This window comes from Anser brachyrhynchus, assembly GCF_964034855.1.
Source record: "Anser brachyrhynchus genome assembly, chromosome: 2".
NCBI classification, from domain to species: domain Eukaryota; kingdom Metazoa; phylum Chordata; class Aves; order Anseriformes; family Anatidae; genus Anser; species Anser brachyrhynchus.
The window spans coordinates 43,352,253-43,366,244 of record NC_137695.1 but is presented as its reverse complement, the minus strand read 5'-3'; the positions used below and the strand labels follow the sequence as shown (position 1 = coordinate 43,366,244).

General features: G+C 38.8%; 1 protein-coding gene across 24 annotated transcripts in view; it reads right to left on the bottom strand.

The window, feature by feature from the left end:
- RBMS3 (RNA binding motif single stranded interacting protein 3) overlaps positions 1-13,992 on the bottom strand; it is a gene marked incomplete at its 3' end in the record, with an annotated part of 702,635 nt that overhangs the window by 82,398 nt on the left and 606,245 nt on the right. For all 24 annotated transcript variants that reach the window (XM_080580036.1, XM_080580033.1, XM_080580013.1 and 21 more), the window contains 2 exons: positions 10,423-10,529; positions 269-315 (listed from right to left, as the gene is read on the bottom strand). In XM_080580036.1, the coding sequence (XP_080436162.1) occupies positions 269-315; positions 10,423-10,529 (154 nt within the window). The remainder of the gene's footprint in view (positions 1-268; positions 316-10,422; positions 10,530-13,992) is intronic.

Here is a 13,992-nt window from a genome sequence, read left to right as displayed (position 1 = left end):
GATTAAAAAGACAACCGCTAGGATTTGCCAAATAGAGATGGAAACTATTAGGAAAAACAACTTCCCATTCAAATGGATATTACAAACAAGACGGTATAAAAACAAAAGGGAAACTAAAAGAAGAACTTGACAATATAACATTACATGCTTCAGACAAAATATGACTGAGTAAATTTGCTTCTGACTAAGTTTCACCACAGAAAGAGAAAACAGAAGATGGCATTCCAAATAATTTTTAAAAAGGCATAAGAAAACATGCATTTCTTACCCATTCTGTATAGCAGCTGTTGGATCGTAAGTCAAAGCCATGCCAGCCTGCACATAGTTAGGGGAGAAAAACAGATTTTTACTATTACTGCAGAAAAAAAAATATGAAAAAAAAAGACATTAAGCATAGTCTTAGACAGAAATCAAAAACTCTACAGGGAAGCTCAGATGGCCCAAAACAGCACAGATACTTTGGCTCCCTCCCCTGCCTGCCAGACCCCTGAGAAAACATTTCCCCTCAATGTCACTTCCCCATAAAATTTAGGCCAAACGGTGTTTTTGTTGCCCCAGTATCAGTCAATGACTCCACCAAGCTCAATGGATTTACAGTACAACATGACAGGGCCAAATCCTGCTGTTCTGGGTCAGGCAGGTAGTTTGTAAATACCCTAAAGCCAACTTCGCAAGAACTTCTCAGGCAGGAGTCTCATCTTTCCTACCAAGGCCATCCCCCAGGTGACCCCAGGCCTCTGCCATTTCCCTGGGCTGTCACTCCTGCTTGCAGTTAATTCATTACCGTGAGGCGAGAAACAAAAAGTGGGCTGTGAAGCAGAAAACACCAACCAAAACAAGGAGGTGCCTGAGCTTTTAAAATACTTGATGGGTCTGGACAGTCAAAAAATTTCTTAATGGCCTATGCAGAGCCTTTTGATGGCCGTTCACCACTAGGCAGATGGTGACCTGTGCAAAAAGACTGAGTGATACCAAAACACCATCCAGTTAACAACTGCCACCACCACCACCATTAAGCAAATGTATCCACAGGCACAGCAGGAAAGGCAGGGACTGGGCAGGGCTGCAGTTTGAATTTCCTGCTCTAACTCAGGCTCAAACACAGCAGTCGGGGCCAGGTGGGAAGAAGAGAGAGGAGAGAGCAAATGCTCGTCAAGATGCTCCTCTCCCTTTGGGGGCAGCTGAGAATGGCTGTGGCACCCTCCTGCCCCAAGGCATGCCACAGCTCTCCGCTTGGCATGCTGACCATGTGCTGCCTTCGACATGAGACAGAAGCGTTCACTTTGCACAGCAGGAACCGCGCTCCTGGTGGGAGCATTTAGCACCCCTGGAGCCATCTACTTCTGAATAACAGCATCTGCCCTCTTCCAGATGGCTGCTCAGCCAGGTCAGGAAAGCGTCCGGGCTTGGCTGGCTCCCATGCAGGCAGGTGAGCTGCCAGGGCAAGGGCCCTGGTGAGGGGCCAGCAGTGAGCCGGCCGCGCTCCTGGAGGAGCCAGGTTAGCCCGGCAGCTGCTAACCAGTCTACAAGGAGATGGCCCCAGTTTTTAAAGGCCAAAAATCATTTCTGATCTGAAAGCGTAGGCTTCGCCATACCTGACATAGCCAATAAATAAATAAATAAATGTTTGTGTCATTAAGAAATTTATTTTTCTCATTATTTTTAAGCAGATGCTAGGGCAAATGCTTCACTTACTGAAAATGTTGTTGGTTTAAGAAAGCATGCGCTAGCTCCCAAGCAAAAGATAATTCAGGAGACTAAGGCCAAAGACACACAACTAGGGTTTAAAAATGCATTAATTTCATAAAAAGAAAAAGAATAATTGCTATTTCTGCAAGCTTGAAATGCCAAAGAATCAAATCTAGGATAAGCACAACCATTGCTAATTTTGACCTAAAACTAAAATAGCTCTGAAAATCATCAGGTATGATCAACATATATTGTTTTTTTTTTTTGATGTTGTTGTTGTTTTTTCTTATGTCTTAAATATTCTCAGCATATTACTTTTTTTTTTTTTTTAAATTGCCTTACTAATGGAAAGGTATACAGTTCATCCCAAAAAACAGCCAATAAAACATTAACATCGTAATTTTTTTGATGCATTTTCCAAAAAAAAAAAATACTCTCTATTTTCCTTTCTGTTTTGAACATTTGTAAAATTTACTATTGCTCTCTTTTTCTATTCCTGTGTCAGTAAAGACAACTTAAATAGTATGTACAAGCCCTACAGGGACAGAAAAATTAGTTCTAACAACTTAAAAAAAATAACTAAAGGGATTCTTTATAAATCAACGTGTTGGCATTTTAACATCTCATCTACTAAGAACTGAGAAAACACACACACACACAAAAAAAAAAAACAAAAAAAACCAACAACAACAATTTGTAAGCCCCTATGAAAGGAGGATCTAAACTTTCTCAGTCAGGGAGTTTCTAGACTTAACGGTCCTCAGGATAGCCTAGATCAGAGCTCACTACACCCATCCTACAGTTTCAATCAGTGTGACCTGAGAACAAAGCCTCAGCAAGGGAGAGAGGGCTGGGAGGAAACGGGAACATGAACAACTGCTTTTATTTTAATTTCTTTGACATAAATAAATATAATGCTGCAGAAAGGATAAATTGAAGCATTTCTTTCACTGGAGCCGTAACAACGTTCACTGCACACACAAGACCAGCAAACACATTTACACTACTTTCAGCTACATTTTTCATGAACATTTGAGCACGTGTTCGTGATGAAGACCCTCACCTTGGCCTCCAACACCATCATGCCCCAGATCTGGGTGTATGAAAACAAACTGCACATGCTCTGCTCTCTTGACATTAGCTTCATGTCTGTTACATACTATATGGGGCATGATGAATAAGGGGCATGGTGACCATTATGGGCTTGATGAGTCCAAATTATTAAAGGCTAGACTGTCGTCTCCTTACCCATGCTCCACATAGTGACATACTCCACATACTGCATAGTGACAGGTTACCAGAATCTGTCCAAATACTTTGCAGCGACCGCTATAAATATCACTATCATGTTTTCCAGTAAATGAGAGTTTTGCATTAGACAAATAGGGCACAGCGTGTGGCAGTACGTGCATATGGTACACCACCTACAGTTTCCCCAGTAATATTGCTAATATCTGCCATTGCTGAATAGCTTTAAACAGCTGCTATTTCAAATAGCTGCTAAGAGAGGACTATTTACTTCTTTCTCATCAAGTTGTGTAATTCCTCCCTACAAAATTACGCTGGCTGGAAGCCCAGGAGAGGCAACAGTTAGCCTAGACCAGTGAAAGATTTATGGTCTGAAGCATCCTCATTCATGAGGAATAAAAACTGATGAGCAGTAAAAACTTACTGGAAAATTGTCTGCACTTTCCTCCATAACACACAAACAGGAATTCCAAAAATACCAAATACAGAATATTAGGGTTGGCCTCAGACTTCCATGCAACAGAGGTCCAGCTTTTTCTCTCCAAAACACAGCGCTGAATGTTGCTGTCACTGGGCTTAATATGGTATTAACTATGTCGAGGCACTGGCCGATGCCTCTGTAGCAGTCCTCATTTGTGCTGAAGTGCATTTTCTTCCAGGTCTTTTCATCCACTGTTTTGCTTATGTTTCAGTGGAAGGACAGGGTCTTATTCCTTCTTCTGATAGTGACACTTCCTGATGAAATGCCACCCGAGAGTGTGGCATTGATGATGAAATGCTGCTTCAGGAAAATATTTGTCAGAAAAATCTATTAAGGAATGACTGAACTACAGATTTTTTATGCCACTCAGCCAGATAATGGACACATATCTCACCTACTGAATGAAAATTCTGCATCCCAACATTTCAGTATGCAATTCCTTGAAGCAATTAATTAAAAGGAATATCTGCTATCAGTTCTGCACATAATGATAAAGACCATTCTCAATGATTATTCATCTGCCATGTTTAGAATGTCGCAATTGGCAGAAATAAAACTAACTTGCTTAAAATACTGATTTTTAAAAACACTATTTAAACCACGTGTATTTATTTATCACTTCTTTTTATTTAAGTGTCTGAACCTAGGACAAAGGAATGAAAAAAAATGTTATTTTGTTACTGCAGTTTTGTAATTATTGACACCATTGAACAAACGAGTTCAGATAAGTGAATACAAGGTATTGTTTCTGCTTTTTGCCCCCTCTTTGTTATGATTTGAACATAAATGAGCACATTTGCCTCATTAAAGAGACTCTCAGACCATCACATTTGCATTGCCTATGTAAATTGGATTTGTATATCTCTCAAATAAATTATTAAGTTGTGGAGTGATTATTAAAAAAACCAATCACATCTTCATGTGAAGATCATCTTGTGAAATAAGATCAGCTTGTTATTTCTCTTCCAAATCTCTCTGACCTCTTCAGAAGAACAACCCTTATCAGCCTACTCTCCATCTTCCAACAAACACCAGTACCTGTAAATGACCAAGCTTTGGGTTGCACGATACCTTCTGTGTTGCTGGGAGGTAGCTTTCCCAAACAACTTTACCAACACATCATCACATGTTTTCAGTATACAGGCCTTACTGTGTGTGAAAGCTCACCATAGGATCTGCCTGCTGCAGAGATATCCGATGTCTCTTTCTCGGAAGCCAATCTTCCATATATCTTCCTGACCCTGCTCTGGCTAGCCCATGGCCCACGCTGGAGCTCCAGGGCCTGCGGGGAGGGCTGGGGACTAGCTCTGAGGAGCCTCTGACAGGCAAAGCAAGGCTGCTGCCACTGTAGGACTGCTTACTGTGCAGGAGGCCACTCTCAGTGGAAACATTAGAGAGACCAACAAATTGAAAAGGGGTGAAAGCCACTGATGTGGTGGGCTTTCCAGTAGACTCCCTGGATTTTTCCTCTTTAGAGAGAGATTAGGAAAAATAATATTGTACTGTAGGACTCACGGGGTTTCTATGGCGAACTGAGGTGGGAGTCAGTCCAGAGGATAAGCTTCTCTGCTCCATCTCCTCTGACTCATCCCCTCATCCTATCATGCCAGAAGACTGCAAGCTGCCATCCCAGGGGGATGGGTGTGCTCTTGGATGCTCCAGTGGAATCAACTGAAATTTCAACACTGAAATTCTTGTACTTGTTTTGTTACTGCCACTAAAATCTACTAGGCATCAATAGCACAAGGATCTCTTGTGCCCTGACAGCAGATACCCCAACTAAAACACTTTGAAGAAGGAAGGGAGAGGAGGGGGAAGGAACCAACAAGCCAAATGAGATTTGTTTAAAATACTGATTAAATAAATAAACTCAGTCAGCAGCACAGTTAACTTGGCACAGTTCCTTCCTTTTATTAAAAGGATTATTTAAAACAGGTCTGTCAGAAATACTCCACATTATTGGAAAGATTTCTGAATTTAATCCTGAATAAAAAACACCTTTCCCTTTCAGAGAAGGAGAATTCTCAGTAGTCACTGTGACACTTTAATATATAGTCACATATGAAGGAAATGGGGCATTTCCCAGTGATGTTCCCCAGAGGGAAACATTTGTTTTTACATGCATGGGCTCCTTAAGCAACTGCAACTTCTGAGAAGAAAGTAGTTGTGGAGAGCAAAATATATTATATTGAGGTCAAACTGGTCAAGTGATGCATGAACCTCGGTAGGTCAGAGGCTGAGCTGACAGACACAATCACAAGTTCAGAAACCCAAATGAATGACGAAAACAGTTTGTACTACAGAACTGGACTAGAAGTCTAACCTACACAGCTTCTGTTCCTGGTGTTGAGTTGCTTTGTTCTCACTTCAATTTATCGGATGAATTAAATGAGGAGTGCTGCAGGTTACAAATTCCTATGCAGACCTGCCAATTGTCTCCCCCCAGAAAGAGAAATTAATTTGTCCAGGTATAAAACAGATCAGCCCCAGACTCTGAGGATTATCGAGAACAACTAAGTAGTACCTATCTCCTTGGAAGCATAAAAGAAATCTATGCCCAAGTTATCTCTCAAATTACCTATTGTATGTTTTTTCTCTCTAAATTACTGTTTGCATTAGATAAAATTGTAACAAGCAGCAGACAAAAAGAGAAACTGTTAACAAAAGCAACTTTCCAAAACTAGTAGGTCTTCTTATTTTTAAGGAGCAATTAAAAACATGTTTAATTATTTAGAAATTTCACCAGGTGAAAAAAAAAAAAAAAGAATGGGGGAAAAGAGGAAGAGAGAGAAGGGGAGGAAATGGGAGGTTAATCTCTTGGATAGTGAGAAACAAAAATGCAACCCAGATCACAGAAGAAAGAAAACCGTCAATATGAGAATTCTTTATGGCACTTATTAAATATTACAGACATCAAACTAAGTTCAATGAAGAGGAAGTCACATTCAATGGTGTATGTCACTATTGTGATATATACACTCATACTTTAAAGGTGATTGCAAGAAAGACAATGCAAATATGTAAACATTCTGAATTTTATAAAAGATTGCGAATGAAGTGTCAAAAGGTTTTAAAATATTGCGACTGTAAAAAGCCTAAATCACTGTGGGCTGATACACAAAGCATTTCATTTATTTCCAAATTATGTGAGATTTCTCCCTTTCTACCAGATAATTACAAACAAACTCTCACTTAAATGCACGTATAAAAAGATTTTATTTCAGAATAATCAAAGTTTCAAAAAATCTTCAACAAAAGATTCAGCTGTAACATTTAAGTTGCAGTTCTTAATTCAAACTGATCTCAATTTGCAACTACCCTCGATTCCCTGGACGCATTTTCAGCTAATGAACTTTTTTTGGAGAAATGTCATCTACCTCTAGACATGTCAATTGCAATTCAGAGGTAAATTAAATCAAATCTTTTACAGACAGAATTTAAATATGATTACTCTCCATCACCATTTCTTCAACATGATCTTGTCAGGGAAAGTTTCAAAACAGAGACTAAACCAGTGTGACTGAATGAAAATAGTGCGACTCAGAAAAGTCTATCCTGAAATCAAAGAATTTAAACTTTGGGCAGAAATTGTGTCAGTTATTAGGTTAGAATTTCTCTGCAAATATTTCCAACATCTGTAGGCTTCACTGTATTTTTATTGCACCTGTATGTTAGACGCATTATTTAACACCCTTTCAAAAAGCCGTCAGTAATCTAAACTCTTGGATCCTTAGTCTGAAATTGGTCAGCATGCACAAATCCTCACTCAAATGTCTCACTCAATCTGCTGGATGCTTCCTGAGACTTCAACCAAGAGTGGAAGGGAATGGACAAAATGTGCTGTTCAAGGTGACACATTCTTCACTGATTACAACTGGTTTCTGGATAAAAACCCCACGTAACAAAGAAACAACAGAAACAAATCTGAAAAGCCCTGGAGAAATTCAGTATATTCCTAAAGACTTGCCTTTATAAAGGTATAGATCCATTTGCAATTAAATTCTGAAGTAAGATTAGACAATTATGCACAGCAGCAGAGCTGTAGGTTTTGTGGGGTAATATGCTGCCTACAGGTACTCAGACCACACCATTGCCTTTCTAAGAGCTGCACAAACCATACATAGGATACAAAATTTGTCATCGTCCCCCCTCTAAGCAAAGGACTGTTTCAACAATGAAGTGAAAATTTCAAGCCAAATTATATTGCTGATGGGATTTCAGTGGCTGTGTTCTGCAAGAGGACAAGGCTGATAGAATTTAACAACCAGCTGAAGTATTTCTATATGGTTATGAAGTAATCTACAAAAATGTATGGTAGGAATAAGATTTTCTATTGTATTCTGCAGTATGGCCTGAAAACTTTACCAAAAAAGTAATCCTCTCTTACTAAGTTCCACAGAAGCTCTCCATAAAAGAGAGCAAAACCTCTGAGAACAGCACAGCCAGAGAGGTACCACTGCAGCAAATCTGTTCCTCTCCACTAAATCTCCTGCCATTTCCCCCCTACCACAGAGTATTCTGCACAGCTGTCTGTCTCTACTCTGCATACTAAAATTTGAGGCCAATGGTAAAACTGTTAGTGTCATTTGTCTGGAGTCTGCCCTTCTGAGCAATAATCCTCACGTGCATTCAGCGTTAATGCTGGTCAAACCTCTGAAGTTTTAAAAATGCCCTTCACGTAAGTATTTAAGAATGCAAATGCTTATCTGAACAATAGCCAAACACATCTTGGTGTAGATTTCATGGGATTTGGTCTGTGTGGAAATACTGAGGGAGTAACCTCTTGAATGCTATTTCATTTTTTTTTCCCTTTGGAGAAGAAACCAAGAAAGAGCAGAGGTGCAGGGAATATTTTCAGGTTCCAACTGTAATCAGAACTACGACACTTGTCATATATCAATTATTTCTCACTACTTGTTCTTTTTTAGAGGAATTAAAGTTGACAGGAATAATTGTAAGAAAGTTAACTGAGCACTGCTACACAGAGAACAACTGAATGGTACATATTGCTTAGAGTAAGATCATTAAAGGACAAAGAGCTGGAAAAAACCCTAATGCTTATAAAAGATTAATTCCATTGAAGTATTTCATATTGGGAATAAGAAAATCATATGACCACGTGGAGGAAATCCAACAGCTTGCATTATTGTCTTTGATGCTTTGAGTAGTAGAAGTCCAATGTTTAGAAAGGTATTAATCAGAGGTCAGTAAATCTGAGAACGACCATTTCATTAACACATCAACCACACCCTGCCTCTATGTCCCAGGGATATTGCTGTCCTTAATATGAGCCACTCCGTTAGCAAAAAATGAACTACGTATGATGTAAGAAGCTGATGCCTTGTGGCCATAGACATAATGGTGGCTTGTGGGTTTGACTTTAAATTCTTTTGTTTATGAATTTGAACTAAAGAAAATATAGAACAGTGGAAATAATAGCTGCAATGGCATTTGCTATTTAAACAGGGATTTAGAGTTCTTTAAAACACGGATTGTTGACCTTAATCGGGGGTTGTTATTCCCACCTATAGGCATACATATACGCCTATATACAAAAGGCCTTTCTTTTTAGAGCCCTGCACACAATGGCCTGAGTCTACCACTTGAAGTAATTCCTGAATTACTCAGTAGCTCCTTAACTTGACAAACCATAATGGCTTCTAAGAAGACATCTCCATTTTTTGGACCAACAACGTAAGAGACTTCAATGAACCTTTGGAGATTTCTGCAATCTCTTGTAGCAAATGTGGCTGCCATGTTGCCACTTTCAGCCCACAAAGCTAAAAATATTGTGGAGCATTTTTGTTGAAACAGTATACAACTACCTTGCTGGAGGGAGAAATTTCCATGCTTTAAAGAGGCCCTTCTGTTTCTTTTAAGAGCTCACCAATTGTGCTAGAATGTATATGTCATACACTAATGGTCTGAAAAGTACCACCTAGCAAAATCAAGTCGTTATCAAAAAGCAGAAACCCTCTTGAAACAACTAAATCAGAAATACCAAATAGTTTTCTAGTTTATTTGCACTGTAAAATTGAAGTAAACATAGTAAATCTGGGGAGGGGAGGGGAGGGGAGGGGAGGGGAGGGGAGGGGAGGGAAATGGCTTTGATTCTAGTGGCTCACATTTGAGCAACATATTTTTTTCTTTGAATTCTCAATCATAAACCCAAACAAGAGGTGTTTAGGATGGAAATACTTGTAAGTTCTTCTGCCTTTGCAGCTATAATCATGCATAAGAAGGTACTATGACCAGATTCACCTCATTTATTCAAGTGTCTTTATCCTATAATAACATTCAAGGAGAGTAAACAAACTCTTCAAGAGTCAAATAAATTTCTTTCTTATTTAACCCACATTTGGAGTCACTTCATGTACAAGTACATGGAAAGGAAATTCCAGTAACAGACTATTTGCAGCAGAGCAGAAAGCAACCGGTATTTATTTAATTTGTATACGTGATGGAGCTGAGGCTACTGTAAACTGTTTTGTCTTGGACAGAATTAAGATCGCAGCTCAGACAAGCTTTTGGGAAACTTTTACATGCATATATCTGCATGTGCAAGTACATCTTTCCCTTTTGTAGAAGTCCATCTTGATAATAATTTATCACCAGGAACTACACAGAAAAAAAAATACATAGTTGAGTTGCTTAGGTGTAAATAGATGCTAAGTTTATAAGAGGTACACTGCAGGTGCTGACAGCACACCAGTAAGAAAATACTGGGTTCAAATCCGGCTGCAGACAGAGGGCTCACAGTGGGACCAGGCTGTGCACAGTCCCACACCCAGCTCTGAAATTCTCTTTTCCTGTAACTTTACATTGCGCAAACTATTATAAACCTCCCTCTTCCCCCCACGTATACACTACTGCTCATTTTTCCTGTGCGAAACTATTGCATTTTGTGCTCAACCTGATTTCTTCATAGCCCTGAAAGGCAGACCTCCAGCTCTGCAGCTGACTTCTCCCAACCCCCGGAAAAATAATTGCCGCGTGGCACTTACCTCTCCTTCTCTGGGCCACGGCCTTCCATTTTGTGTGTATTTGCTTTGATTCTGGCGCTTCTTTTGCCCTCCATCAGCAAATTTGCACAGCAAAGGCTCAGTGGGGGCTGTGAAGACAAGAAACCCAGTCTATATTAGTATCCCCCCCAAAGAAAGTGATTATACCAGCAACAGTAGTGCTTTGTAATACTGATCTTTTGAAGTAAAATCTTGCCTTCTGCAGATATTTTTTGCCTCTTTTAGCCTTGACTCCACTGGCAGCTGTTCTTACTAACTAAGCTTCAAAAAATATATACTGGCAGCCCTTAAAAGAATTTAGCAAATATTGTTGAAAAAATAATCAGCCTACGCAGAATGTTAAGTTGCTGTAGTGGAATAGTAGAGTCAGGCATTAGTTCCAGCTAAGTTAGACACGTATTCATGACTAGCATTACTGTAAGGATAAACAGTGTTTTACTAAAGCAGCTTTCTGTTCTTATTGTAAAAACTTTGCAAGGATCTGTTTAAGGAGTAAGTGTTCTCACTATTTTTGTGTTTCTCGGCACCCAATCCTTTAAAATCTGAATAAACAGAATAAAAAAAGAGACTTTTGCCAAGCACAGTCCAATTAGCTTCCTTTTGCTCTTAACTCCTCTTTTAAGCAAGTTGGCAGGTGAGAAAACTCCTTTCCTCTCCAACTGAACTCTGTGTGTAAGAATACAATAGTCAGGGAGACTGGAGCCACAGAAACGATGGATATTCCTGGAGCTGCACACCCAAAATCCTAGCTCACAATAGGGCCTGCTAGTGAAGAAATTGCCATACGTCAAATGGGTGCCCCAGGAAGGGAACTTTGTGTCTTGGGATCTTCCCCCACCTACCCAGTATTTCAACACTGGTTTGGATGAAAGAAATATAAAAATGATGTTTTTGGAAAAAAGTTTTTGGGAACTTTTGGGTTCCCAGACATGACCAGTAATCAATTAACCAGGGGTTTTGATGGGAAATGGCAAGAAACCTAGTTTTTCTCTTCTTTTCCTCTTTCTGGGAGGCTAGAAATGCTGAAAGAATAAAAAGACAGGGATAAGCAGGAAACTTTACAGTAGGGGGGGTAGATGTTGCTGACATTTATTTGTAATAAAAATAATTATTTGCTTACAGGATTAAATAAGCTCGTATAATATTAAAATAAGCTCACCTCCCTCACCCTCTTAGTTACAGCCAGCTCAAAATGTGTCAGGAAGTGTAGATCAAAACTGTGATCACTTGAAAACAGCAACCAACAAGCAAGGCACATAGAGAATCTCACATCAAAAACACAATTTCTCATTGGGACAGCATCACTTTGGCTACTTTGGAAGCTTTAACAGCTTTGTTTTTTTCATTACCACTTTACCAGGCTGGTAATTTCCAAAGTCACTAGAAACTGAACTGCAGGGAACAATCCTTTATTGGCAGAAAGCTAGACTGTGTGACCCCAGAGGTCTTTGCCCACCTCTGACTTCGATTATTGTATCAGATTTTGGTAGAAGCATTGTTCAGCCAACCATTTTAAATTTAAAATAATGAAGGTTTAAAAGCATCCAGGTGGCTGTGGAGATTCTTTCTGCAGATGGAGAGATTTTATGGGGCTGATTGCCCTGCACTTCTACCAGTTTTACTCCACAGTGCAATGCAGCATAATTTCAGAGCGGTTACTTACAATTCACTTTGATGTGATTGTGAGGGAGGAGCAGGTGCTAAGACAGCATTAGAGAAAGACCTATTAAATGTCACATCTGATGCTTCAAAAGCTTTTAGTTTTAAGCACTGAACAACTATCAATCAACATATGATATCATTAGGAGAAGCATGCAAAAGCAATCTGAATGCTGCGTATTCACACGTGCCATGATCATCTGCTAATGTACACATGTGGTATTAGCCTATATACTATGATGTGGTACAGCAAGCAAGGGAATCATATGGTTTACTACATATCCTTTCTATATATTAGCCAACCACAAATGGGAAGCTGTTGCCACTTCTGGACTTCCCAATATTCAGCATTACCATATGACAACCTTTTATTGCTAACTTGGGTCTTTCTAAAGTTGACTGAGATTGGCAGACATCATTGAACAGATGTTCCAAACAACTTTACCCCACATCTAGAAAAAATGTGGAAAAAGAAATTGTACTGACTTTTTTGGGTTAGGGAAGAGGATGGAAAAGGATGAAGGAACCATGCCCTGCACAGGCAGATTTCTGCAATAGGAGGCTTTATTCCTCTACAGCAAACCAAGAGGAATTCTGAAGAAAAGATCAACACATGCCAATCAACATCAACATATGCATAAAGACAGAAAAAAATGTTCTGGCAGGAAGACAGATTTTTTTTTTTATTCTTCTTTTTTTTTTTTGAAAAAAAAAAAACACTGGCACATAGCACATTACATCCAGCAAGACAAAAAATGATCTTATTAACCCTGAAGTGATTTAAATCTTAAAGGTTTATACCTGGGAACAACTATGGCAACTAATCTCAAAATACAAAGAAATCAACATTTATTATTTCAGAAGATAAGGCTGAGTGTAAAAGAATCTCAAGAGGTTAAATATGTTGCTCCAAGTACACAAAAGAACTCAAATCTCTGGTTTACTTCAGCCCTCTTGAAATCCGTTGTAAGAAAGGCTCTCCTAACCTTTTCAAGATCAGATGCACATGAATATTTGACATTACTACAGTCATTTTTACTAAACAAATACATAACAATAGAGGAAACTGGAAAAAAAAACAAACATATATTCTATATATCAGAAAAAATATTTCTAAGTAGAATTCTTTTTGAATGGTTTCATGAAATGTCAAAAGTGCTTTAAAATAGCAAATTTACTTCTGACAAGGAAGTAAAAAAATCACAATCAGGTAGTAATGTTGTCAATTCAAAAAGAAAATACTTCAAAAGTATAAAAACTATATCAACATTGTGTGACTAACATCAAAGGATTGCTGTAGATGTGGGGTATTTTATTATATGCCCCCAAATACTTCAGAAGGGAAGGAAGGAAAAAAGGGACATCTTTTAAACTGTTTCTGCTTTTGCTCTCTTTCATTCCAGACAGACACTCCTGAATTTATGGACTGAGTTTTTACCTTTCACTTTTTCCTTTGTATGAATACGCTAACTGGAAATAAATGCCTCTTTCCTCACATTTTGCACTGCTGACATACTAGAAAACATAATTTGTGTATCTTTAAATGTTCATATTTTCAACTGATAAGCACATCTCTTTTTGTATGGTTCCTGACATCCTCAAAGGTTTGAGCATGTGTGATATTTTGAAGTATATCTGGAAAATCTGCTGTTGGTATTTTCCTGTCAGAAAAGTGAGAACTGATTCACTCAAGACAAATTTCAGGCTATTCAATTCTGATAAAATCTTCAAGATAGAAGGCACTGCTCTTTCTTTGACTTCTACCTGGCAGTAACAAATACAAATATCAAGAATAAATAAGCGTAACCTGAACAAGGTTCATTAAGCCATAACTGATTTTTCAAGGAAAAGATTTAAATGCTTGCTGCAGTTCCCATCCACAGCCTTATGTTA